At 34.6% G+C, this 22,566-nt stretch overlaps 6 protein-coding genes across 12 annotated transcripts; 3 read left to right on the top strand and 3 right to left on the bottom strand.

The window, feature by feature from the left end:
- The first annotated feature begins 159 nt into the window (after positions 1–159).
- Positions 160–1,208, top strand: LOC655851 (uncharacterized protein). The gene is made up of 2 exons (XM_008194541.3): positions 160–409; positions 457–1,208. Exons 1-2 carry the CDS (start codon positions 247–249, stop codon positions 1,161–1,163), a joined length of 870 nt encoding a protein of 289 aa, XP_008192763.2. The 5' UTR covers positions 160–246; the 3' UTR covers positions 1,164–1,208.
- Positions 1,150–2,140, bottom strand: Lamtor1 (Late endosomal/lysosomal adaptor, MAPK and MTOR activator 1). The gene is made up of 4 exons (XM_962325.4): positions 1,954–2,140; positions 1,744–1,910; positions 1,482–1,695; positions 1,150–1,436 (listed from the first exon to the last, which is right to left on the bottom strand). The coding sequence occupies exons 1-4, from the start codon at positions 1,999–2,001 to the stop codon at positions 1,341–1,343; spliced, it is 525 nt and encodes a 174-aa protein (XP_967418.1). The 5' UTR covers positions 2,002–2,140; the 3' UTR covers positions 1,150–1,340.
- Positions 2,141–3,581: 1,441 nt separating this feature from the next.
- On the bottom strand, positions 3,582–12,294 carry ADD1 (ADD domain-containing protein 1). 2 transcript variants are annotated; one of them, XM_008194537.3, is made up of 9 exons: positions 11,965–12,294; positions 11,829–11,912; positions 11,732–11,779; positions 10,880–11,680; positions 7,813–8,010; positions 7,706–7,762; positions 7,408–7,655; positions 6,837–7,353; positions 3,582–4,551 (listed from the first exon to the last, which is right to left on the bottom strand). In XM_008194537.3, the coding sequence occupies exons 1-9, from the start codon at positions 11,981–11,983 to the stop codon at positions 3,815–3,817; spliced, it is 2,709 nt and encodes a 902-aa protein (XP_008192759.2). In that variant the 5' UTR covers positions 11,984–12,294; the 3' UTR covers positions 3,582–3,814. The 2 variants fall into 2 exon arrangements, with proteins under 2 accessions (XP_008192759.2, XP_008192760.2); XM_008194538.3 differs by having other exon boundaries at positions 11,829–11,906.
- A 1,042-nt stretch (positions 12,295–13,336) lies between these two features.
- On the top strand, positions 13,337–15,713 carry LOC135267062 (uncharacterized). 2 transcript variants are annotated; one of them, XM_064358688.1, is made up of 6 exons: positions 13,337–13,566; positions 13,625–14,002; positions 14,055–14,187; positions 14,249–14,440; positions 14,494–15,137; positions 15,201–15,713. In XM_064358688.1, the coding sequence occupies exons 2-6, from the start codon at positions 13,663–13,665 to the stop codon at positions 15,632–15,634; spliced, it is 1,743 nt and encodes a 580-aa protein (XP_064214758.1). In that variant the 5' UTR covers positions 13,337–13,566; positions 13,625–13,662; the 3' UTR covers positions 15,635–15,713. The 2 variants fall into 2 exon arrangements, 1 of the variants encoding a protein (XP_064214758.1); XR_010335313.1 differs by having other exon boundaries at positions 13,338–13,566; positions 14,058–14,187; positions 14,494–15,713.
- Positions 15,658–17,387, bottom strand: LOC107399214 (uncharacterized). 4 transcript variants are annotated; one of them, XR_010335315.1, is made up of 5 exons: positions 17,109–17,385; positions 16,863–17,056; positions 16,705–16,812; positions 16,103–16,463; positions 15,658–16,038 (listed from the first exon to the last, which is right to left on the bottom strand). XR_010335315.1 is itself a non-coding variant. In XM_015985007.2 (5 exons), the coding sequence occupies exons 3-5, from the start codon at positions 16,917–16,919 to the stop codon at positions 15,675–15,677; spliced, it is 1,131 nt and encodes a 376-aa protein (XP_015840493.1). In that variant the 5' UTR covers positions 16,920–16,987; positions 17,040–17,056; positions 17,109–17,387; the 3' UTR covers positions 15,658–15,674. The 4 variants fall into 4 exon arrangements, 3 of the variants coding, with proteins under 3 accessions (XP_015840493.1, XP_015840492.1, XP_064214759.1); XM_015985007.2 differs by having other exon boundaries at positions 16,103–16,812; positions 16,863–16,987; positions 17,040–17,056; positions 17,109–17,387; XM_015985006.2 differs by having other exon boundaries at positions 16,103–16,812; positions 17,109–17,387.
- A 2,922-nt stretch (positions 17,388–20,309) lies between these two features.
- LOC655598 (uncharacterized protein) lies at positions 20,310–22,361 on the top strand. Of its 2 annotated transcripts, XM_064358976.1 has the most exons (8): positions 20,310–20,497; positions 20,595–20,900; positions 20,948–21,039; positions 21,088–21,145; positions 21,193–21,420; positions 21,472–21,971; positions 22,018–22,107; positions 22,155–22,361. In XM_064358976.1, exons 1-8 carry the CDS (start codon positions 20,396–20,398, stop codon positions 22,201–22,203), a joined length of 1,425 nt encoding a protein of 474 aa, XP_064215046.1. In that variant the 5' UTR covers positions 20,310–20,395; the 3' UTR covers positions 22,204–22,361. The 2 variants fall into 2 exon arrangements, with proteins under 2 accessions (XP_064215046.1, XP_008192758.1); XM_008194536.3 differs by having other exon boundaries at positions 20,311–20,497; positions 22,018–22,361.
- The last annotated feature ends 205 nt before the right edge of the window (positions 22,362–22,566 follow it).

Raw genomic sequence — 22,566 nt, 5'->3', positions numbered from 1 at the left:
GAGCGCACTTTTTCAATTGGGTAATTGAATTGCCAATTCAGGAAAATCCAACAAAAAGACGAATAGTCGGTGGACACTGTTCAAGGATATTCAAAAAAGCGAAGAAGAGTTTTAATTTAAACCTCTCTGTTCTCTGGTTTAAATTTTCTAGTTACTTTCAATGCGTCCGATTGGTGGCACTTGCCCACCATCCCACGTCAATCAAAAATGACAACACGGACGATTTTTTAACAAAATAATCGAAAAATGGCTAAAATGCAAGAAGTTCCAACGGACGAACTCCTCTCGTTTCAAGACTATCCCTCAGTACATTCAAATTTGCAAGATACAAGCGCCCAGTTGAATATAAGTAACGATAATTTCACTTCTAGTCAAGCAAACGATACTGGGGCCCCCTTGGACGAGACAAGTAAGTAGTGCGTCAACGAAACACAGTATAGCAATGAATGGTTCCAGACCCATCTGCAACAAAATCGTTTTGGACGCTTGAGTACTACCAACAGTTTTTCGACGTAGAGACAAAGGATGTGATTGAGCGGATAATAGCCTCAGTTACGCCGAAACGGGACAGTACTTTGAAGCACCACCTTCGTCATAAACCCGACTTGTATGGGCCGTTCTGGATATCGGTCACTTTAATTTTTACGATTGCCATTAGTGGAAACATCGCTAATTATCTCCAACAGGCGAATAATCAGTACCATTGGAAATACAACTTTCGTTTAGTTTCATACGCCGCAACGGCGATTTATATTTATGTTTTGTTAATCCCTTTCGCTTTGTGGGCTTTGCTGAAGTGGAGTTCTGATGTTAATGACTTGGAGGGCCTGGAAAGTGGCACCACTCCAAGTGCGCTTGAACTGATCTGTATTTACGGTTATTCACTCTTTATCTACATCCCGGCCTCAATTCTATGGTCCATTCAGATCAATTTGTTGCAATGGTTGCTTGTTTTAATCGCTGCGTTAGTATCAGGGGCTGTTTTACTTTTCACTTTATTGCCAGCTTTGAGGCTCTCAAGACACAAGTTTTTTCTAATGATTGGGATCGCCTCCTGTCACCTGTTACTAGCGGCAGGTTTCATGTTGTACTTCTTCCACGTTCCTGCCACTTCAGTCATTGAATCCCACGATTTAAATAAAAACCATACCAAATCAATATAAATTTATTTGTAATTGTAACGCTAATAATATACAAATATAATGTAAGGTTTGATCTTATTTCAAGCGGAAGAAACTGTGACTCCAGACGAAATGATATGTCACACTTTAACACAAACACACTTCCTTGATATCAAGGAACAAGTCACGATTTCTTAATGTTTAAATAATAGAGATAGCTTAGCAGGGTATGCGGAAAGGCACAACTAAATCTTCCTTATGCTCGACTTTAATATCATTAATCGCAACAGCTGCTTTCTCCAGGGCTTCAGTAATCTGCAGGAGAGGGTTAATCGAAATTAATAAGAATTAACGAGTTACCAAGTTCCTGTCCTCTGCGCTGATTGGTTCAGACTGTAGGGTTATCTCCGTCCATGGAATATCCTCAAGAATACACGTCTTAAGCCTATTCGTTAGTTTGTTTTTTTTGCTAGCACAAACTTGTTGCACCTTGAGATTATATTGTTTCATCCTATCAACATATTCGTGCTGCTGCAAGTTGTGTGAATCTAAAGCAGCCACGTCTATTACGTTCCTGTAAACAAACAATGTACAAGAGAGTTATTGCTGATAAAGGACCAACGTTGCCGTTTCTTGTAATATCCTATTAAGTGCAGATTGTTCGTCAGTCTTTTTGGGGGCAGATTTAGAGTTATGACACAGTAAATCCTCACTATTTACTCTTTGTATGTTTGTGTTGTTTGATACGGGGTCCACAAGAAGATGAGTCCTTTCGTTCGGCTCACCGTGCTATTGTTTAAACTGTATTATTGTTGATTCAAATTGTTATTACCTGAGATGAGCCATCATCCTTGCAAAAGAAACTATAACAGCACCCCATGGTTGTAAATATAAGACGTTTAAACACAGTTTAGATCATGAAGACGAGTTTTTATCAGTGTTAGTGTTAATAATTCCCTATTTTATTTACCATCACGAAACGTCATTGTTAAATCATTGACAGGTGATCGTTCTTACCGGCCGCGCATAAATTCAACTTTTGCCGCCAGTTTTGAAATAAATAAAGTGTCCCAATGTTAGATTTGGCTCTAATAAAGCATTTAGTTTAATGAATGATACAAATATTTCACTTATAATAATTAAAACCCGGTCTACGGATATCTAAAAGTTACCGTCCAAAATTTTAGAGGAATGAATTAGAAAAAAAATGGTTGTTTTTATAACGCGTAACACATAATGAAACAAAAATAAAACAGGAAGATTGAGCATTAAATTCCCAATAGTAAAACATAAACATAATGGAAATTTTTTATAATAAACTATATAAAAAAATTCAAATCTTTACCAATTTGCACCCTGCCCCATATTTTTCAAAACGCTGAAGATATAGATATCTGGTGTCCCGAAGTTTTTTGTAGAAAATTTAATTCTCTACAGCTTTGTTCATTACATTTTTTTTGTATCTTTAAGGTGGAACCAGTGATAGGAGCGTCAACAATTACAAGATAGACAATTCAATTGTTGACCTGTCAACAGTGACGTCGACGTCAACATTTGAAGTGACGTCAACAATGTCAACTATGTCAACAATACAGAAACAATAAATTTTTACATTTTAATGACGGTATTGGACTATCAAATTAGTGTATTTGTAAGAAAACTTTAAAAAATAGAAAATGTGATATAAAAACAAGTATAAAAATAAATAAAGAAAAATAAGATTCTCAAAAAAAAGTAAGAAAAAACTAATTATTCTCTTTTTTCATCTTTTTTACGCTTCAGCCTTTATCCTCTTCGTCTTCATTCTCAAAAGAAAATGTGACCATAAAATAAGAGAGAAATGTGCCGTAAAATACAACATAACATCAAATTCTCATTGTTGACATTGTCGACCATTGTCGACGTAATTATTGACACGTCGTGTAGACAATCAAAGTCAACTCGAACGCCCATCTCTGGGTGGAACTCAAATTGATAATTCTAAGCGATAAATCTTTGAGCACCGTCGCATACTTATCAAAACGCTGGGAATACAGTTGAAGAAACAAAAAAAAGTGTAAAGAACAAAGTTGTGGAGAAATAAATTTCCTACAAAAATTTCCGACACTATATTTCTATCTTCTATAGTTTATCTCTAAAGTAACTTTCCGTTACTTGACCACCTTCAATTTTTATTTTTAACCGTATTCGCAGTCTTGAAAAATACGGGACGAAGCGCAAATTAATTTTTTTTTCATAATAAGTTTCTTAAAATAAAGTTAACCGTCAGTTTTTCTCAGTGTGTCAAGAGTACAAGGTTCAACATTTCTGCGTTTATTTCAAGTGTTTAATGAATTGGTAAGATTTAAATTAATTTGGCGCCGAGACGGTATAACGCTCGAAGCGCCCTCATTTTTACTACCTTTTTTGGTGCAGAAAATACTGCGAATTTTTATCTGCTGGTAATTAAGACAAAACATCTTTGGTTCAAGATTTATTTACAGTACAATAGAATAATAATTTAAATATGTGGGTACGAATCCAACAAAATACTGTCCTCAAGTGGTACAAAATTAGGGGACCCACGGAACAAAAATGTTGCTTTGTTTTAACAAAAACTTAAGCTACTTAAGCACCGCTTTGATGTAGCTTATGACACATATAGACAATATAATATTAAGAGAACGTACAAAAAAGTCCCATCACTTAACACATTAACTATCCTTTTTCATCTGTCTTTGTAATTTCTCTAAGTCGTCCCTGATTAAATTAACCCTAACTGCCATCATTTTTTTGACGTCAACCGATTTATCCGCCACCTTGTACGTCTTTACCTTGGGGGAACCCCCGTTGCACGCTTTCTCGCTCACTGTAGGCGGATCATCAGGGATTGTTATACACTCCGGTGGGATGTTTTGCAACTCTGACACTGATTTTACCTTCAGGAAGCCCTTCTGGGGCCCTGTGGTGACCGTTTTTGTACTATTAGTTTTGGGTTTTTCGATGATTATTAGCGGATCGATGGCAGTTTTCGTAGGACAAGGGGCCGGTTTTGGCATTACCGCTGGGGGACTAACAATAATCACATCGTCGTCACTCTGTTCGGGCTTTTTCGAGGGCAAATGAACGGTTTTAATGCCGGCGATAAACTCCGTTCGTAGATTTTTCCGGATTTGAATGAGCGAATTGATAGAACTACTGAGAATTTCTTGCAACTTGTTATGAACCACTGCGAGTTCTTCAACACTTCCTGCCTGCGACTGGGCTTTATTTAACTGAGTTAAAGTGTAGGATAAGTGGGAGTTGACGCGCGCCGCTGCTCGCACAGTCTTTTCAAACCATTCGTGTTTCATAAGATTTCGGTTATTGATAGCTGTGGAAACGAAACGGTTTGTTGTGGGGGCCAGAGGGGACGCCGGGTTTAAGCGAACGTAAGTTGAAGGCTGGAGCCCTAAAACAAAAATTGTTGGATCAGAAAAGAGGCAAAAATAACTCGATTTTTTGTACCCAAAAATAAGTGCGCTAAAGTAAAAATAAGGAGGCGTTTTAGAATTTCTCGACCAAATTTTTTTTAAATTAAATTCAAACCTTAACTGCTTCGAAAAATAGTAACGTTGACGATCACATTTTTAATAAGACGAGAAAAACTGACAGTTTCACAACAAATATGAGAAAAAAAATGCGCTCCGTTCGATATTTTTCAAAATTCTGCGAATACAGTTCAAGATGCAAGAAAAAATGAAAGATTTGTACAATTTGGTAAGCAACTCTGTGACTTCAACATTTATTTGCATAGGTTTTCTAAAAACTTTCTTTCATTTCTCTTTTTGACTCAACGAAGGCGACATGCTAAAAAGCTGACAAAAAAATTCATTTCTGACCAATAGTTTACTGATTTCTCCTTATCAAAAAACCAATGTTGTTCCTCCAAATGTCTGTTTTCAAAATTTTCAATCCATTTCACATACATTTTTGATATTTTTTGAGCAAATTTTGTAAAATAATCGATTATCTAATTAAATTGCATTGTAGCCCCTAGCCGTAAAACTTTAACAATATTTCCGACTAAATTTGTATAGAACTTTTGCAAAATAATTGCATCTTTGGGTGGAAAATTTTCGAAATAGTATAACGTAGAAGTATAATGTGTGATTTTTTTAAACTTTCGCGAAAACTGAAATTTTAGCTTGAAAACTTGTTTAAGCACGCGAAAAAGGCAAAATTAACACCTCTTTCAATCTAATTCTGTGATTTTTTGGGTGATTTTTGACGAAATTCTAAATTAAATTATGCCTCAATAGATGGTAGATAAATGTAAATATTTGCTTCATTGTTAAATAAAATTTTCGGTTATTTTAAAAAAAAAAAATAATTGCGTTTCCAAATTATAATAGGCTAAAAGGTCCGAAATAGCAATAGAATATTACATAGCGAGTGTGGAAAGTTATTAGTGTTACCATGCAAATGAGAATTTTAACGCACGGGGCGCCAGCCGAGTGCGGAAAGCTCACTAGCAACGATAGACACTTTCCAGCGAGTTTTGTACATTATTTTTCCTACGACACTGAAGAAAAGCCATTAAGTGCTAACAAGAGGGGAGGGTTCGGAAATTAATTTGAGGAGGAGGAGCTTCCAAAAATTTTAAGGTATTGAATGTAACTTTTACTGTCGGTATGCTAAAATACTTAAATAAATTTGTAAAATAAATATTTTTTATTACAATTGTTAAATAAATGTAAAAAATGCAAATGTATATATTTTTTTTAAACAAAACGCCCTACATTTTTTTGAAATAATTGGATCTCATTGATAAAAACTACACTCTCTTAATAAATGTACATAAAATACAACTTTTTGGTTTTACTTTTAGATAATCTTCCTACAATATTTTATTAAGCTGTAATTTATACATTAATTTATTAATAAATGTGTATTAAAAAGACGTACTTCTTAAGTTATTATTTAAAAAACATTTGTTTATTAAGCTTTTACATTAGTATTAATTAAAAAATTAAAACTGCTTGGGGGTCCCCACAGATCCGGAATAGAAAAACATTTTGTAAAATTGGGTAAAGAATTCTCTAACTTTTTAATATTTATTTGCGTGTGGAAAAGTGTAACTTTGGTTTTTAAGATAAATATTGAAAACTTGAAACTTCTCACACAATTTTGCAAAATCTTGTGTCCAACTGAAAAATTTCACATCTAAAAATGGGAAAAATACACAATTCCTATTTCGTTGCATAAATAGCTATTGACTATTCAACTTATTTTAGTCAAAATTCTTCAAAATAATCGCATTTCTGGTTAAACAAAGGACGAAAAAGAAAAAAAAACATTAAAATTTTTTAACTCATCGGTTAGACAATTTTCGTTCCGTTTCAACAAAATCTCACTTAGGCGATCAAAGAAAGCAAAAATAACACCATTCTCCACATAATTCAGCGATTTTTCGTCGTCTTTTTTATTACGTTTGGCGAAATAAATGCGTCTCTGATTTCTCACTAGATTAAGTAAAAAGAAATTTTTACCTAATTTAGTGCTTCTTCGTTTGGTTCTTGAAAAAGGCACAAATAACGCCATTTTCAACCCAATTCGAAAAAATTTCTAAACAGTTTTGGCCGCCAAGTGCAAAAATAGCTCTAGTACAACAGTTATCGCCAAATTAATTTCAAACAAATTGAATGACGCACTTTATTTTTGGGTATAATTCGATACTCGTTACTAAATACAAACCTGGCCTAACAGCCGGTAATATCGTCCGATACGCTGGTCTGTTTGTTGGGTTGATAGTAACATGAGGCGCTGGAATTTGCCTCACAAACTCGATATCGTTATCTTTCGTTTTATCCCCGACTGAGTTAACTTTAGGCACGATTTGAACTAGTTTAGGAAGAGTGACTTTATTTCCTCCAAAGGCAAGAGGATCAGTTTTGGGTTCACTCATTTTACTATAATCCACAAAAGGATTATAATCGGGATCTGACGATTTTTTCCTTTTGGTTTTCTTCTCTTCTCCCACCGCTGATCGTTTTTTATCCCCGCCACAACAACGGGAATAATCCTTACTCCACAGCTCCTGATTATTTGCATTAGCAGTCCATGCCATTTCGCGACGAATGTATTCAAAAAATTCATAACACGCGATTCGTTGAGTGATGATTTGCGACGAATTGCAACGGAAACACTCCCAACTATCGCTGTCGCGAATTTCGAACATTTTCTTGCGCCCAAAATTCGTTCGAATACATCTCTGTAATAGGAGTTTTCGATAAAATAACTCTAAACAAAAATCTAAATTACTCACTTTGCAAAAGACAAATTCGCATTTCGAGCAACACAGAACTTGGCCTCCTTGTCCACACCACCTGCAGTAGAGCTCGCTTCCATCTTCGTCTTTTTCGAACTCACCGCTCGTGTAAAAGTGGTAACATTCTTTACAAATTAAAACTTTCAACAATGGGTGGACGAATCGGTTGTTTTGGCCCTCCAAAGCACTCCCTAAGTGAACATTACAAGCCGTGCAATGAATTCGTGTGTATTGAATTGGATTGGCTAAAATCACAGTTTTAATTCGGATTTTTTACAAAAATTTGAACATTTACTAGCTCCATACAGTCTTTTTTTCAATTCGAGTTCCTCAGGGGTTAAATTAAACTCAACTAGAATTAAATCCATTAATCAAAAGTTAATCACATCGCGAGTAAAATACTTTCAGCTCCTGTCACGTCGTCAACAAATGCGGAAAAAAGCGGTTCGTATGGTAATGGACTACCTGAACCTGACTCATTTGGCACTGTACCATTGTTGGTGATGACACGATTCTCATCAACGTCCATTGATACTTCAGGACAGAGCAATGATGGGTCAAAATCATCGTCATCTTCAGCGTCGTAATCCATGTGGCAATCTTAAAAAAATAAACAAATCAGCATTCGTATGAAAAAATAAACAAATCAGCATTCGTAAGAAAAAATAAATAAAATGCAGAAAACCTCTTTTTTGACCATTTTATTTTTTTTATAAAAATTGTACACAGTTTTTTGATATATTATTTTAGGGTAATGTGCATGACCTTATTAGATATGGTATCGATTTTTTAATCCGCTAAAACTCAAAACTAGCCAGTGACGTAATATTATGATTTATTCACGAAACGACCATTGAAAAAAAATGTTAATTATTTTTCTTAAAAATTAATTCATTCGCACGCTTTTTGAACAATTTCCTTTTAAACATGCCCAGTAGAGTTTACAGAAACACTAAATTTTTCTCCAAGCATGTTCGATTTTTTTCTTTAATAAATTCTGTAAAATAAAAATTAATTAATTAAGTAAGTTGTAAATTAATACTACCATTCCATTTTAAAGGATAGGACTCTTTGCAAAAATTTTTAGATGTTATCAGTTTTTATGAACAGTATCAGTATAGGAACTTCTCCTTTGTAGGAATTTAAGACACCAGTGCAATTGGAGCCACAATTGTAAAATATGAAATACGAGCAAGAAAAAGAAATACAAAGTGATAACGGACGAGAGGACAAGAGACAAAAGTCTTCACATTTTTTATTCTTATATAATTCTGCTAATTTAAAAGGCAGTAATTCCAACAATTATTTTTGATTTTTGAACAAGGCAATAGTAACGCCTTCTGATCAATTTACATTTTGTTTACACATCGGATGGGACAAAAAAATCTTGTGCGTAAAAATAACTCTAAAAAATTTATTCAGACAGGTTTTAATTATTAAAGACTTTAACAATATCAAATATAGACATTAACATTTCATGGTCTTGTTTAACGTCGTTAGAAATAAGAACAACATTTATATCGGTAATTTCCAATAGCGGACGGGAAAGCTAAAGTTACGAAGATAAAAAAGTAATATTAATAATCAATTTACCTATTTACGGATTTCTATTTTCTAAATTACCAGAAACTAAAAAGACACTTCATTATTCATCGGATGTAATACGTCAGCTGTCAGTAAATTTAAATATAAATAATTATCCTCTGCCATTTTAAAACCACAAAAAAAAACAAAATAGTAATTTTTGTATTAAGTGCGCGAAATGAGTGTTTTTTTAATGGCGCCTGAGAATGTTATTTTAGTCGAGACCGCCAGGTCGAGACCTAAAAGACATTCGAAGGCGCCATTAAAACATGAATTTCGCCACGAAATACAAACAACGTTTTTTCTACAGCCTCCAGATGAAGAAAAAAGTAACAGAAATTAGTTGAAATCACTCAACCTTCTACATCGGCTTCTTTTAATGGCGAAAATAACTTTCATTTACAAGCGTCTTCACTCAGGCCTCTGGGGATAAACGGGGGCACGTTTTCGTCATGCACATTTAATTTTCATATGTCAAAGTAAATATCTATTATTATTGTTTTGTAATATTGTTCTGTATAATTATAAAACCTTTAAAACTACCTCTCATTATCGATCCGTCTCTTCATTTCGGTTGCTGTTGATGTCTTTTCGTGTTACTAAAATTGTAACAGAAATAAGTTGGAACAAAATGATCTGAAAAATCGAGTTGCCTGCACAGTTAAAAAATATTATTTTTTCACTGTGAAACCGTGAAAAAATAATATTTTTTCACAGTGAAAAAACGTCAAACTTCGCGCATAGGTAACCATGCATAAATGTCACGATTTTTTGACGGCTGTAGAAAAAAAATCTTTTGTCGCAAAATACATTAAATATAAACTAAATCGGGCATTTTGAACGAAATTTTATATTTCTTTTCAAGTTGCTGCACAAAAAAATATATCTTGAGTTGAGATTTAGCAAAAATAATAAAAAAGCTATAAATAATACAATGTTATTTAAAAGTTCTTAGCGTTTTAGACGCCATTGTGATGAAAAACCGGACTTATAGGAACTTACTTTTGGTGACAAAAAAATGTGAAGCAATGTCAAGCTAACAACCATTTAACAACCGAACTTTGTTTAGAAAATAGCACGCTTGTTTTTGACTACGTACGAAAATCAGTGAATTTTAAGGTGTAGAGGTTGTTCCATATCTGGTGGCGAACTGACAATGACAAAAGACTCTTGAAATGGACCCATTTGGTTAAGATAATGAAATACATGGGCGTGCATTTTTTTCTTAGTTGTTATTTTAGCATTAATAAATTTTAAAAACGAAGATATATAAAAATATTACTACTATTATTAATAATTTGTTCATTATCCTTCATCTTACGTATCTTTTAATTATTATAATTTTTTAAAGACTAACAGTGGCATTGAAAACATTTAATTACGACACCTATGGGCAACTTTTTTTGAAATAGCAAACACATGTTTAATGCTAAAATTCAGTCATTTTTGACAATGTCAGTTCGTCACCAGATTAATAAGCTCTATGACCAATGTGACCTATTATTAATAAATAAAAAAACGTTTTAAAAAACATGTTTTCGCCGACACCACAGAGTTAAAAAAATTGAAATATGTGCCACAGAGATGTATAGATACTTAAAAAAATTCTAGTAAATTGTTAAATTAGAAAAAATTGGTTTAATCATAGACAAACCTTAATCATAGATTTCCAGGGCCTATGCATTGTTTGAACTCTTTTTTTTAATTTGAGACATAAATCATAATATATAAGAACTAATTTGAAATTACGTTTGAAGTATTAAAACATGTTCTGATCTAAAAAATTATATCAAAAGTACTAATATTATTTTTATTTGGGTTCTAATTCGTACTATACGTATACTTTTATATAATTTTTTGTTTAAAATGATAAAGTAATACAAACCTTCATCTTGGTCGACTGCTACGCAGTTGGGAGTTGTATCTTTTGAAGAATTTTGCGTGGGTTCAGCAAGGGGGCCTTGACTTGATTCTGGTTGGTTCTCGGAGGTTTGTGGAGCTAAAGACTCTTTCTCTTCCTCATTAGCTTTCTCAGTGCCAACAGGAACTTCTGGTGACTTTGTGGCTGTGATGTCAGTTGAAGAGTCAAGTTTCTCGTTCTCAGGCTCATTCTCTACTTCCGCCTGATCTTTTGAGTTCTCATCAACATTGCCGGTTTTATCATTCTCTGCTTCCTCTTGATCTTTTGAGACATCAGTATCACCAGTTTTACAGTCAAGTTTTTCAATCTTTTCTTCCACTTGATCTTTTGAGACATCAGTATCACCAGTTTTACAGTCAAGTTTTTCAATCTTCTCTTCCTCTTGATCTTTTGAGACCTCAGTATCACCAGTTTTACAGTCAAGTTTTTCAATCGTTTCTTCCTCGTGATCTTTCGAACTGAGAGGATCATCAGTTTTACAGTCAAGTTTTTCAGTTTCTTGTTCCTTCTCTGCTTCCTCTTGGTCTTTTGGGAGCTCTGCACTGTCTGTGCCTTCACTTTCAATCACGTTTTGTACCGTTTCAGGCGCTTCAGTTTCACCTTTTTCTTCATTCTGTTCAGTAGGGACTGGGGTTTCACGCAATTTTTCTTCAGCCACGTTTTCAATTTGACTAGTTTGTGCCTTTTCCTTTTCAAAACTGTCATCCTCACTGTCACTTCCTTTCCAGACATCACTGTTACTGCCAATGCTCTCATCACACTGATCTACAAATGCAAAATTAGTTTTTGAATGAATTAATTGAAGGAAGTACAAACCCATGAGACCTAAAGGATCAAGTTCGTCGCTTCCGTTGAGGAGATTCTCTAAAATCAGCAAAAATGAAAAAGCGTCTTATTTTGAACGTCTACTAACCACCACAGTCATTTTCACTCTCTTTACTGAAATCTGGGTTTCCCGGATTTTGGTTTTTTCCATAATCGGTCACAGTATCTAAAACTATTCGTGCGATTTTTCACCCTGTCGTGGCACAAAAAAATCAAAATATTACCCGTCTGCAGATCCTCCATTGTCACAAATTTGAGGTTAGTTCCACTTCTTGCAGCTCAATTTGGGAAAAATATCGAGTGAATTTGTTAAAATCACCCGAATCCCCGCATTCTGCTGAAAAAACTCAACTGATGACGATGACGCGCCAAAACCCGCAATTATTTTCAAACGAATGAAGTTTGACGATAAGTCGAAATTATTTTACGCAGGTTCGGAATGAATTAATTTGTCACAAAGGGGCGCGAGAACTTCGAGAACTTTGTTACTGTTTCGGCGGTAAATAGTTTCGCTTTTCACCAGCTGGTTGGCGCTCTTTTAGTAACGTATGTCCCACAGAATAACAGGTTTTACAGAAACGCATCTGTCCTTGTCCCGATAGAGCGAAAGTGTCACTAGCACATCTATTGTGGCCAGCGCGTACTAAGTGTTATCGCGGGCGATTTGAATTGCCCGTAGTTACTTTTCTTTTAAAGTTTGATTGCATTTTTCGTATTGTTTGTAAATATTCACAACAATAGTTGCTAAAACACTTTCTGATGTTAGACAACTATTGTTGCTGAATATTTACAAAGAATACGAAAAATAAAATATGAGAACAAATAAAGACAATAAACTTGTAATAAAAATTTATTATCACTAGTCAATATACACGACACGATAACTATAAACGATCCATCAAATTATTTATATTCCCACAATAAAAAAGTTCAAAAAAGCACACACACGAAAAAAACCACAAAACAGTACTAATTTCACATAAAACAAAGCCGAAGGCGAACACCAAACAAACCAAGCACAAAATGGCGATTGGCACAATGGCAACTGTCACAGGTCCACCGTTAATTTCTGCCGATATTATAGGTAGCTTCGCTAAAATTGACTATACGTGTGTGCGACATCTGCGATGGCAAGCCGAACTACAGTCGATTTTGAATTTGGCGCCTATACTTGGCTTGGTGCATTTAGGTTTCACCACCCTGGTATGTCCGTGATAGGATATAGCATCGGTTATTTCCGGAAACTCGGCCGAACAAAACCGATGAACAACCCAAGGTTAAAACCAAAACTACAAATTTCCACTGTCTCAGAGCTTCAAGGCCCTTTTATCCACACAACGGGCCCAAAAATGGCAATTTGGCCCAAATTTTCGAAAATTTTTGACTTTGCTTTCTCGAATTTCGCGGTGTTCAATCCCAAGTTTCGTCCTCAAGAATTAACATCTTCATTAAGAAATCCCAAAGTTGTAGCTCCGTTTCTCTCTCCCGTCCGCATTTGTCTCTTTTCTTCATGTACGTAACATGAATTCTACGACGTACGCGCCCGAGTGCTGTTGCCAGGAGAAGGAAGTAAATATAGAGTCACTGGAAACAACCGGGCGTTGCATTCCCAATACGCGCTATCAGTGTGACGTAGACATTTGAGGTAGGTCAGCACCTTAAAGCTAAACAATCGCCATTTTCAATGCTTTTCTTATGGGCATTTAAAAGTTTTTCGTATTTCTTTAATGCTAGAAGTGTAGGAACATTACTTTTACAGAGAAATGATAGCTATGAAAAATGCAATGTCGTTTCTTAAAGATTTTAGCAACTGAGCTAATATTTCTGTAAGTTGAACACATAAATCCTTTTCTAACCTAACTTTTTTCAAACTTCAAAATTCAGTTTTTCTTAATTTGGACATCATATTGATGTAAATTATTATGTGGCCTTTTAAAACTGAGGGAAAAATGGTTTGCCACACTAATGACATTGGATTTCTTCTGAATGACGAATTCATGGGGTGCAACCGGCGCAACCCCAATAAACGGGTTGTTTTCTGTCCCCCTCCCCCATCACGAGGGATGAATAGCAGGTATACGAGGGTAGAGGGTTCAGGCACATACATGGTTGAAAGTAGTACGGGTTGTGAGTTCTGTGCTTCTTTCGTGAGTGTCTTTTGTTATCGTGTTTTTTCCGATCGTTCTCCATATCTTCGTGTTCTTGAATTTTTAAAATTCTGTTTTTCCAAGACATTATCTCATTTTTGTGGTACATCATTAGGTATGATTTGTGAATAATATTTTGTTGCGATACTTTGATAGTTCATGTGTAGTAGGTTTTTACATCACAACTATGGGAATGTGTTGGGCTCCAGATTGCAAACACTATAGTACTCGCGATAAATGCCATTTTTTTAGTTTTCCTAAGTCGGGAAAAGAACGAGCACTATGGAAAAAATTGTTGAGGTAATTTTTAATAGATGTTTTGATATTAATTTTTAATTGCTTGTTTCATTGTTAAATGTAGAAGAGATGTAGAACCCGGACCAGGAGCCTACGTTTGCAGCTGCCATTTTCGGGATGGAAGAAAGGAAAATGGTCCTGAATTATTTTTGCACAATATCGCAAAAAGAGCCTATTTTCAAGTGGAATCTCCAGAAAAAAAAAAGATGAAAAAACAAGGACTCCCTTCTTGTTCTAGTTCCGCTGAATCATTAAGGTAAAAAGTGAATCCTAGTTTTAAATTGATTTACAATTTGATCATTTGAATAGTGTTGATATACCGGAAGAAACAGTACCATCGACAATGAATTTAGAGGAAGTGCCATCGACGTCTACAGCCGTAGTTGCAGCACCAGCAGATATAATTCAAGATGCTCCGTTAGAATCTATGGGTGTGCAAGCACCCTTGGTGTCACATGCGGCTCTTGAAGCAGAAATGTATTTTCTCAAAAAGGAAAATGCTGAACTTAAAGCAAAAATACAATATCTGACAGTACGATTTTGCTATGAAAATGTTCAAGGAAATGACAAACTCATTGTTTTATATACCGGTCTTCCCAATAGCCAGATTTTCGAAGCATTGTTTCACTTAATCGAAAAGTTGGACATAAAATATTACCACAAATGGACAGTCCAAAAGTTAACTAGAATTGACCAACTCTTTTTAACCCTAGTAAAATTACGACTCAATTTCCCTCAACTTGATTTGGCGCAACGCTTTGGGGTTGCCCAAAGCACAGTTTCTAATATTATTTTAACATTTGTCCATGTAATATATGAAATTTTATATAAACAGTTTATGACGACAATGCCTTCGCGCGAAAAAAATAAATCTTGCTTGCCAACATGTTTTAGCAATTTTACTAATTGTAGAGCAGTTCTAGATTGTACCGAAATTTTCACTGTGGTATCACGTAAGTCTATGTCAACACAGAAATTAACATATAGTACTTACAAACATCATAATACTTTCAAAGGGCTAATTGGAGTTGCACCCAATGGTGTCATCACATTTGTAAGTGATTTATACGTGGGATCAACTTCTGATCAAAAAGTTGTTTTAAATTGTGGAATAATCGACATGTTAAAAACTGGAGATATGATTTTAGCCGATAAGGGATTTTTGATCCAAAATATTCTGCCACCAGGGGTCACTTTGAATATTCCACCTTTTTTATCAAATGTCCAATTTACACCAGAGCAAGTTAAGTGTACCGAAAATATTGCACGTGCAAGAATACACGTCGAAAGGGCAATACGCCGATTAAAATGTTATCATATTTTAAATTTTTTGCCAGAGTCTTTGTGCCACTATGGAGATATTGTTTTTAAAGCGACTGCCGCTTTAACAAACCTCCAATTTCCATTAATTAAAGAGGTAGCAGAATTGTTTCAGGATTGTGATGATTAAAATAATGTAAAATAAAAACCATCTATTTATATACAGTTTATTATTGTGAAATAAAGGAAATATATTGGTCAAGATAAAATTCTTTTAAAATATTGATATTTTCTGACCACCCCGGATCTTTTTCAATTTGAAATATCTCTGTGCACTTTGGTGTCCACACGACAAAGTAGCAGATACTTCGACCAGTGATGTGCATTTGCCCCTGTACTTGGTGGTAATAATTGTGATTGCTGTTAAGATTAATGTCCTCATTTTCATCCCTCCAATAAAAATATTTTTTATCCTTCAGGGCTTCAGACAAACTGTCAGTGTCCCTATATTTATATGGGCATTTAATTTCGAGAATCCCATCTTCTTCCACTAATCCATCAGGACTTGCTCCCAAAAAGCCTGATTCTTCCAACCTACAAAAAAAAGTAATATTACATTATTCATCTAAGTTATACGTGTTAATTATTTTCGACCTACCAAAATCCCGTCTCTTGGACTTTAAGATTCGTCGCTTCTTCAAATTCTCTGAGCGCTGTCTTCTCGTGGGTCTTACCCCACTGCACAGCAGCAACCCTGTCAAGCGAATAGCCTTCCGCCAAATTTTTAAATAAAGAGGGTGGGAATCTTCGTCTACTGCAAGCAGATAGTACCATGCCAAACCTGCTGGCCGTTAAACGATGTTTCCTTGCTACATGCCAATTTTCGTTAACATGTTGGCCCCGAGTGCACGCCTCAACCAGTTTAATGCGTGCCTCATCTATTCTGCACTTCTCCAAAAGAAACTTTTGTTTGTCTATGGCCTGCACGTATTCTAAGCTTTGTAGAATTTCTTCGATATCTGCAATAATTTTTCTGGCTTCTTCACTTGCTTCTGGTCTTAGGAGCCAAGTGAAGCCCACCACATTCGTGACGCCTATTTCGGCACGGAACTGAATAATTTCGTCCTCAGTAGAGGACCTAGACAGTGCCGTATAGTTTGATAATTTCGGCTTGTAAACATCAGCTAACTTAATGACTTCTGTTTGTGGTGTTGTTTTTGATGGGGCACTCCACTGACACTCAATGTCAGTAGCACTTACATTATAATGAGCATAATATAATGCTGCAGCCATATGATGGCAAGCCACGTTGCCCCTTGGGCAGGTACAATGTGCCGTCTTAACCCCTTCTTCTAGGTCATATGAAATCTAAAACACACTTTGTAGAAGAAATGTCTAACAGTTAAATAAATACAAACCTCCACAGTATAATTTAGCTTTTTCATGCTCGGTAGAACTTCTGCAGAAATTCTCATCGGTTGTACTGTGCCATCAAACCTAAATTTGGTGACGTGACCGCTGGTAAAAGCATTTTCTCCCCGAACTAAAAAGCGATTACCGTCCCCAAAAAATTTCGCAATAAAGTGAAACTTAACAATGTGCTTTTCTGCCACTAAAATGCATAAATATAATAGTTTCTCAAAGTATAATTAAAGCTTACTCACTTTCTCACCGACAACGTGGTTCCCTGTATTCTTTTATAAAGTTCGTATTTTCACAAAAAGTCACTTCTAAATTAAATTAAAGTCTCTAGTGGCACAAATTACACCCGCTGCAGCTATTTGACACGTTATTAACGCACAAACACAACCAAAAAACCGAAAAACGTATTACACCACATGTAAAAGACTGGTTGTTTAGCTTTGAGCAACTGACCTACCGTAATAAGAGTGGGGAGGTGACGTCACGACTGATAGCGCGTATAAAATCAAGTAGACGAGTCTCAAGGCCACGTTGACTTGCTTTCGCCGTGTAGAGGGCGCTAGTATTTTGTTCGACGTGGATTCGAGAAGCTGTCGGGTCGTGCGCATGATTTTGTGACATTAGCGCGATACCTGTTTCGGACGGGACTTCATCAGGGCCAAACGCGCCAATTTCAAAATAAAAAACTATTCAAGTTTAATATACCTATTTTTTAATTTTTTGTGAGCTACATTTTTAAAGGCTAAGCTAATTACAGATACTAGGTGAAAATAATAATCGCTAAGTGTGAAAACTGAGCAGTAATAATAAGATAAGAAAAATGATAAATGCTACGTAAAATATTATACGCTAAGTAAAAATAATAAACGCTATGTAAAAAGTGTAAAAGCTAAATGAAAATAATAAGTGCTGGGCGATAGTAATACACCTTATTTCAGAATAATAAATGTTACTTGAAAATATATACACTATATACCGTCATGTAAAAAGAATAAACGCTAAGTGAAAATAATAAGCGCTCTCTTATAATTATAAATAACTGACTTCATTTCTTTCTGACCATCATTCGACTAAAACACAGAAAAGAAATTCTTATTTAGGACTTATAAAGGTATGTAACTTATTATAAATATTTATTTTTTTTAAAATTCAGCGTTTGGTTTTAAATACTTAATTTTTCTCTTTATTTATGTGAATTTTTCTGATTTTTCTTTACTTTTTTTGTGTTTTCTCATAATAATTATTAATTAATATTAATGCACTGCAAAAAATAGTTTCTCATGTCATTCTAACAAAACAAAAATTATTTAAAATAATTAAATAGGCGAATAAAAATTAAAAATTCATGTTATGTTGAGACTAGCAACAATTTTTAATTTTTTACGTATTTTTTTTAATAACATGATTTAAGCATCTCCTGTTTTAGAATATCACCAGAAATCATTTAATTTAGATCAATCATTATTTTTAAAAATCAATTTTATTAATATCTACCTATATTTTTAACTAATTGTTATTATAAGAAATTGTAGAAATATTCAGAAAAAATACACATGTATAGAAAAATAAAATAATTATTAATAAAGGTTGATTTCTGTGTGACTATAACTTAGTATTAGCTGTTTCAAAGCTATAAAAACGCCAAGGTCGCATTTTACCGAATATTTTTTTAAATAAAATTTATAAAATTGTAAAATAATTATTAATAATTAGATCTCTCAATGAAAGTATAAATTAACTTAGCTATTATTTTTTTAAAATGCATGAATAATTTATAACAGCTAATTTTGAGATAAAATGGTGTTTTTATGATATTAATTGTTTCAAAACTATAGAAATATCAACGCCGCATTTTCTCTCAAAATTAGTTGTTATAAATTATTCATGCACTTCAAAAAATTAATGGCTAATTTATAAATTTCAATGAGAGATTTAGCCGTAATCAAATCATTACTATTTTACATTTTTACCAACCTTAATAAAAAAATTATTATTGATAAAATTCGACGTTGGCATTTCTATAGTTTTGAAACAGCTATGATAAGTTTATGAAATAGATACAATAAAAAATACTTTTAACAGACTCAGCTCTTGTATAAGCATAATTCGTTTCACAATGATATCAAAAAATACTTAACAAAAAAATCATCGAATTGACTGTCATTTAATTAGGCAATATAATAAGAATTCAGAAAAATAGAAAAATCAAATTAAAAGGTAACATCAAACGCTAATTTCTGTATGATTATGATTAGATTTTGAGATGGAGTAAAATGTACCTACCTTTAACAGATTTACCCATTATATTAAGATTAAATAAAATGCTGTGCGAAATGCTGTATTATGATCATTTATATTTTGAAAATTGTCTTGTTCAAATTTTAAAATTTTTTTAGAATTGACTTAAAAATGTTGTCTCTGCTAATGTTTCTATTTCTATACAAATTAAATAGCAACAAAGATCTAATGGAAAAACCAAAGAAACATCAGTGTAATCTGTTATGAAACCGTTAAAATTTAAATGCCGTTAATTGTTGTTGCTATAACCATAACCACTAAATTTCATAGATTTCCAATTTTTAACCAGTCTTAAATTTTAACAGCCCGTTAAAAAAGTTACGAATACGTGCTATTGTCTAGCAACTATTTTTTTTTCTCAATTTTAATCGATTCCTTTTAATTTCTTTTTTAAAAATATTTACAAAAAAACAATTCAATTTAACGAATGTGTTGCTCAAAATGTTTACCCCCCACTTCCATAGAATGGTAAAATCGATTTTGAAAACTTTTAACATTTTGCAATATTTCTAGTATTATCAAACGCCCCTCTGATAAATTGAATTCTTTGTTCTGCACTATGAACCATTTTAAGAATTTACTGTTAATAATTAACGGGATCAATGAGAAACTGTGTAAAAGACTCGGTACAAAAGGATAGTTTACCACCTCCAGCCTCAATTTTCTGTTACTTCAGTATGTAAAAACAGTAGTGGAGATAAGATAGCATTTCTTAGTCAATCCATACCAAAAAACTTCCTAAAATTCAGATTGACAAATTTGGAAAATTTCGGTAAAACTTAAACAATTCGAATTTCTTAACAACAAATTGTTCAAAATTGAAAAAATTACGTTGTTGCATAGACAATGAAAGCAGTTAAAATGACCCTCTTACCATCAATTAGCATTTAAATTTTTTGAAGAGGTACGAGTAGTTCTGGACAAAATAGATGCAGAAATAACTTTGAAACTAAGATAAAATTTGGTCGCCCTTTAAACTAAAACTGACCTGTTTTAGCATGTCCCGATTTTGGACAAGGGAGTCAAAATTGTAGTTGAGACATCCTATATAAAAAGTGCCTCATGCTATGCGTGTTTAAAAGTCGTTCAGATTCAACTTGAAAATCTTTTTATAAATTGGAATTTAAATTGTCTTTTCTTTATCAGTGCCTGGTCGATATCGTCGCTTAGCAACTTTTCAACAATCTGTCCAGGAACACCCACAAAACCAGTGTTTGATAAGACGTCGACAATGGAAGACATCAAAACCAAAAGCATTCACCACACTGCCATAAAAATCTGTGAAGACTTCAAATCGTCTCCCTCTTATCAGGCCCTCTTCCAGGATCTACAGGTCTCACCATTTCCCGTATTGTCAAGATTGTCAAAGTCCCACCAAACATTGTCTAAATTCGTGTCAAATTCAAGTTGGTTATTCAGTCATGTTTCAGAAATTAGTGTCCACCCCCAGTGTAAAATATGACGATTTCAAGGAAAGTCTACTCAAGGCCATGAAAGATAACGGCCTGGACGCCGGTTTGCGAAACAATGTGTATCATTGGATGAAAACAAAGAAGAAAGAAGTGTCTTCGCCTTACGACGCGTTTTTCCGAAAAGCACAAATTCACTGGGACAAAAGAATCCACAAATCACTGAACTCGATGTGTGCCGAACTTGGGATCAACCTTGCGAAGGCGCGAACTGTGGCAGAAAGGGAGGAAATTGCGAGTAAATGGGGCGAACTTAGCAATTATGAGGTATGATTATTTTTTTATGAAAACTTGAGAAATTAATTGAATCGAAGGTCGACATTCATAAATACAGACCGGTGTATGCGCCGAAAGACTTTCTGGAAGTTTTGCTAAACCTCAAAGGACCAACAACGAGGACTAAAGGGTAGGATTTATTATTTGATTTTTTGGAAAAATTAATTTTTGTATTCAGTTGTCCGAAATGGGAATTTGCGCAAATGCCTCTCAAAGTCAAGAATTTAACGGACTTGGTGAGTCAAAAAATCATGACAAATTAACAAACTGAAAAAATCGTTAGAGATGTCTCTACTTGGAGCTTTCAAGAGGCGAGCAAATCTTGGGCATCAACTGCTCAATGATGTCTCCACACTACAGTACGTTAGAAAGCGAACGCATAACACTTGGTGAAAAAGTCTTAGCTAAGAATTACGCCCCCATGGCGCAAGAATTCCTGAAAAAGGGCTGCCCCCAGTGCTTGAGGGCCAAAATCTGGACTTTAGTTTTAGGAGCCGATGTTAAACCTTACGTAACAACCACACATAATTAGGTAATTTGTGCGAACATGTTTCTCTTTCAGCATTATTCATACTTCGAGTCGCTGAAAGAAAGCGTCCTCCAGTACGACTTAATGATCGATAAACTGATCATCAAAGACATCAACCTGACGGCATCAAACGACGATCAATATTTCGTGTTTGAGGACGTTTTGTACCAGGTGATGTTGTGTTTTTCGCGCGATGGAGAAATCCTGAAAGACCTCTCCACTCAACCCGGATTCATGCAAGTCGTGATCAAAGGCAAACAGAACGGTGCTGAAAACACGATTATTTTCCCACCAAGTGGCGTAATCCCATTTCACGGCTTCACAATGTACGCTGCCCCTTTTTGTTACTTGTATGACGACCCGATCCAACTGTATTTCGTGTTTCGCACTTTTTACATTCGTTACTTCCACCGTTTGCATCGCGTGTGTGGAAATCCGCAAGGAGTGGTTGCGTTGTGTCTTCAGTATGAGAAAATGTTGCAGTGTTTTGAGCCCAGTCTTTGGCACCACTTTCGCAAATGTCAAATTCATCCGTATGTTAATTGTTTGAATTTTCGGGGGTTTTATGTGATTTTTCAGCGTTCGAGTGGTAATTAAGTGGATAATGCGCGCGTTCAGTGGACATCTACCACCTGAACAGTTGTTGAATTTATGGGATTTGATTCTGGCGTATGATTCGCTCGAGATTATTCCGCTGTTGGCGCTTGTGATTCTAGTTTTTCGGAAAGAGAATTTGTTGAAAGTGAATACGTTGCAAAATATTGAAGCTGTTTTGGCGGATTTGTCGTCGATTTCTGTTATTCCGTTGCTGCAAATGGCGCTTTTGAAAGAGTGAGTTGTTGGAAATGGTCCATCACTGCCATTTTGTAATTTTGTATTGTTATATTGTATTGGTCTAATAAAGTTGATAGATAAAATTAAAACTTTTGTTTTTTTTAAACTTAACATTGAGAACACAAAGCGAGTGGTTAAAAACTGGATAAAATTAAACTGATGTTACTTTGTTTGTTTCATTTTTTTTTGGTCAAACAGGAGTTATTTTCACATTTTTCTAGCATTATCACGTTTTTCAGTTTTTTTACATAAAGGAAAACGAGCTGAAAAATCACCTACTTGGGTCCAAACTAC

Source organism: Tribolium castaneum, chromosome 9 (genome assembly GCF_031307605.1).
Source record: "Tribolium castaneum strain GA2 chromosome 9, icTriCast1.1, whole genome shotgun sequence".
Taxonomy (NCBI): Eukaryota; Metazoa; Arthropoda; class Insecta; order Coleoptera; family Tenebrionidae; genus Tribolium; species Tribolium castaneum.
Note: the sequence above shows the minus strand (reverse complement) of the source record. Positions and strands in the feature narration are given on the sequence as shown.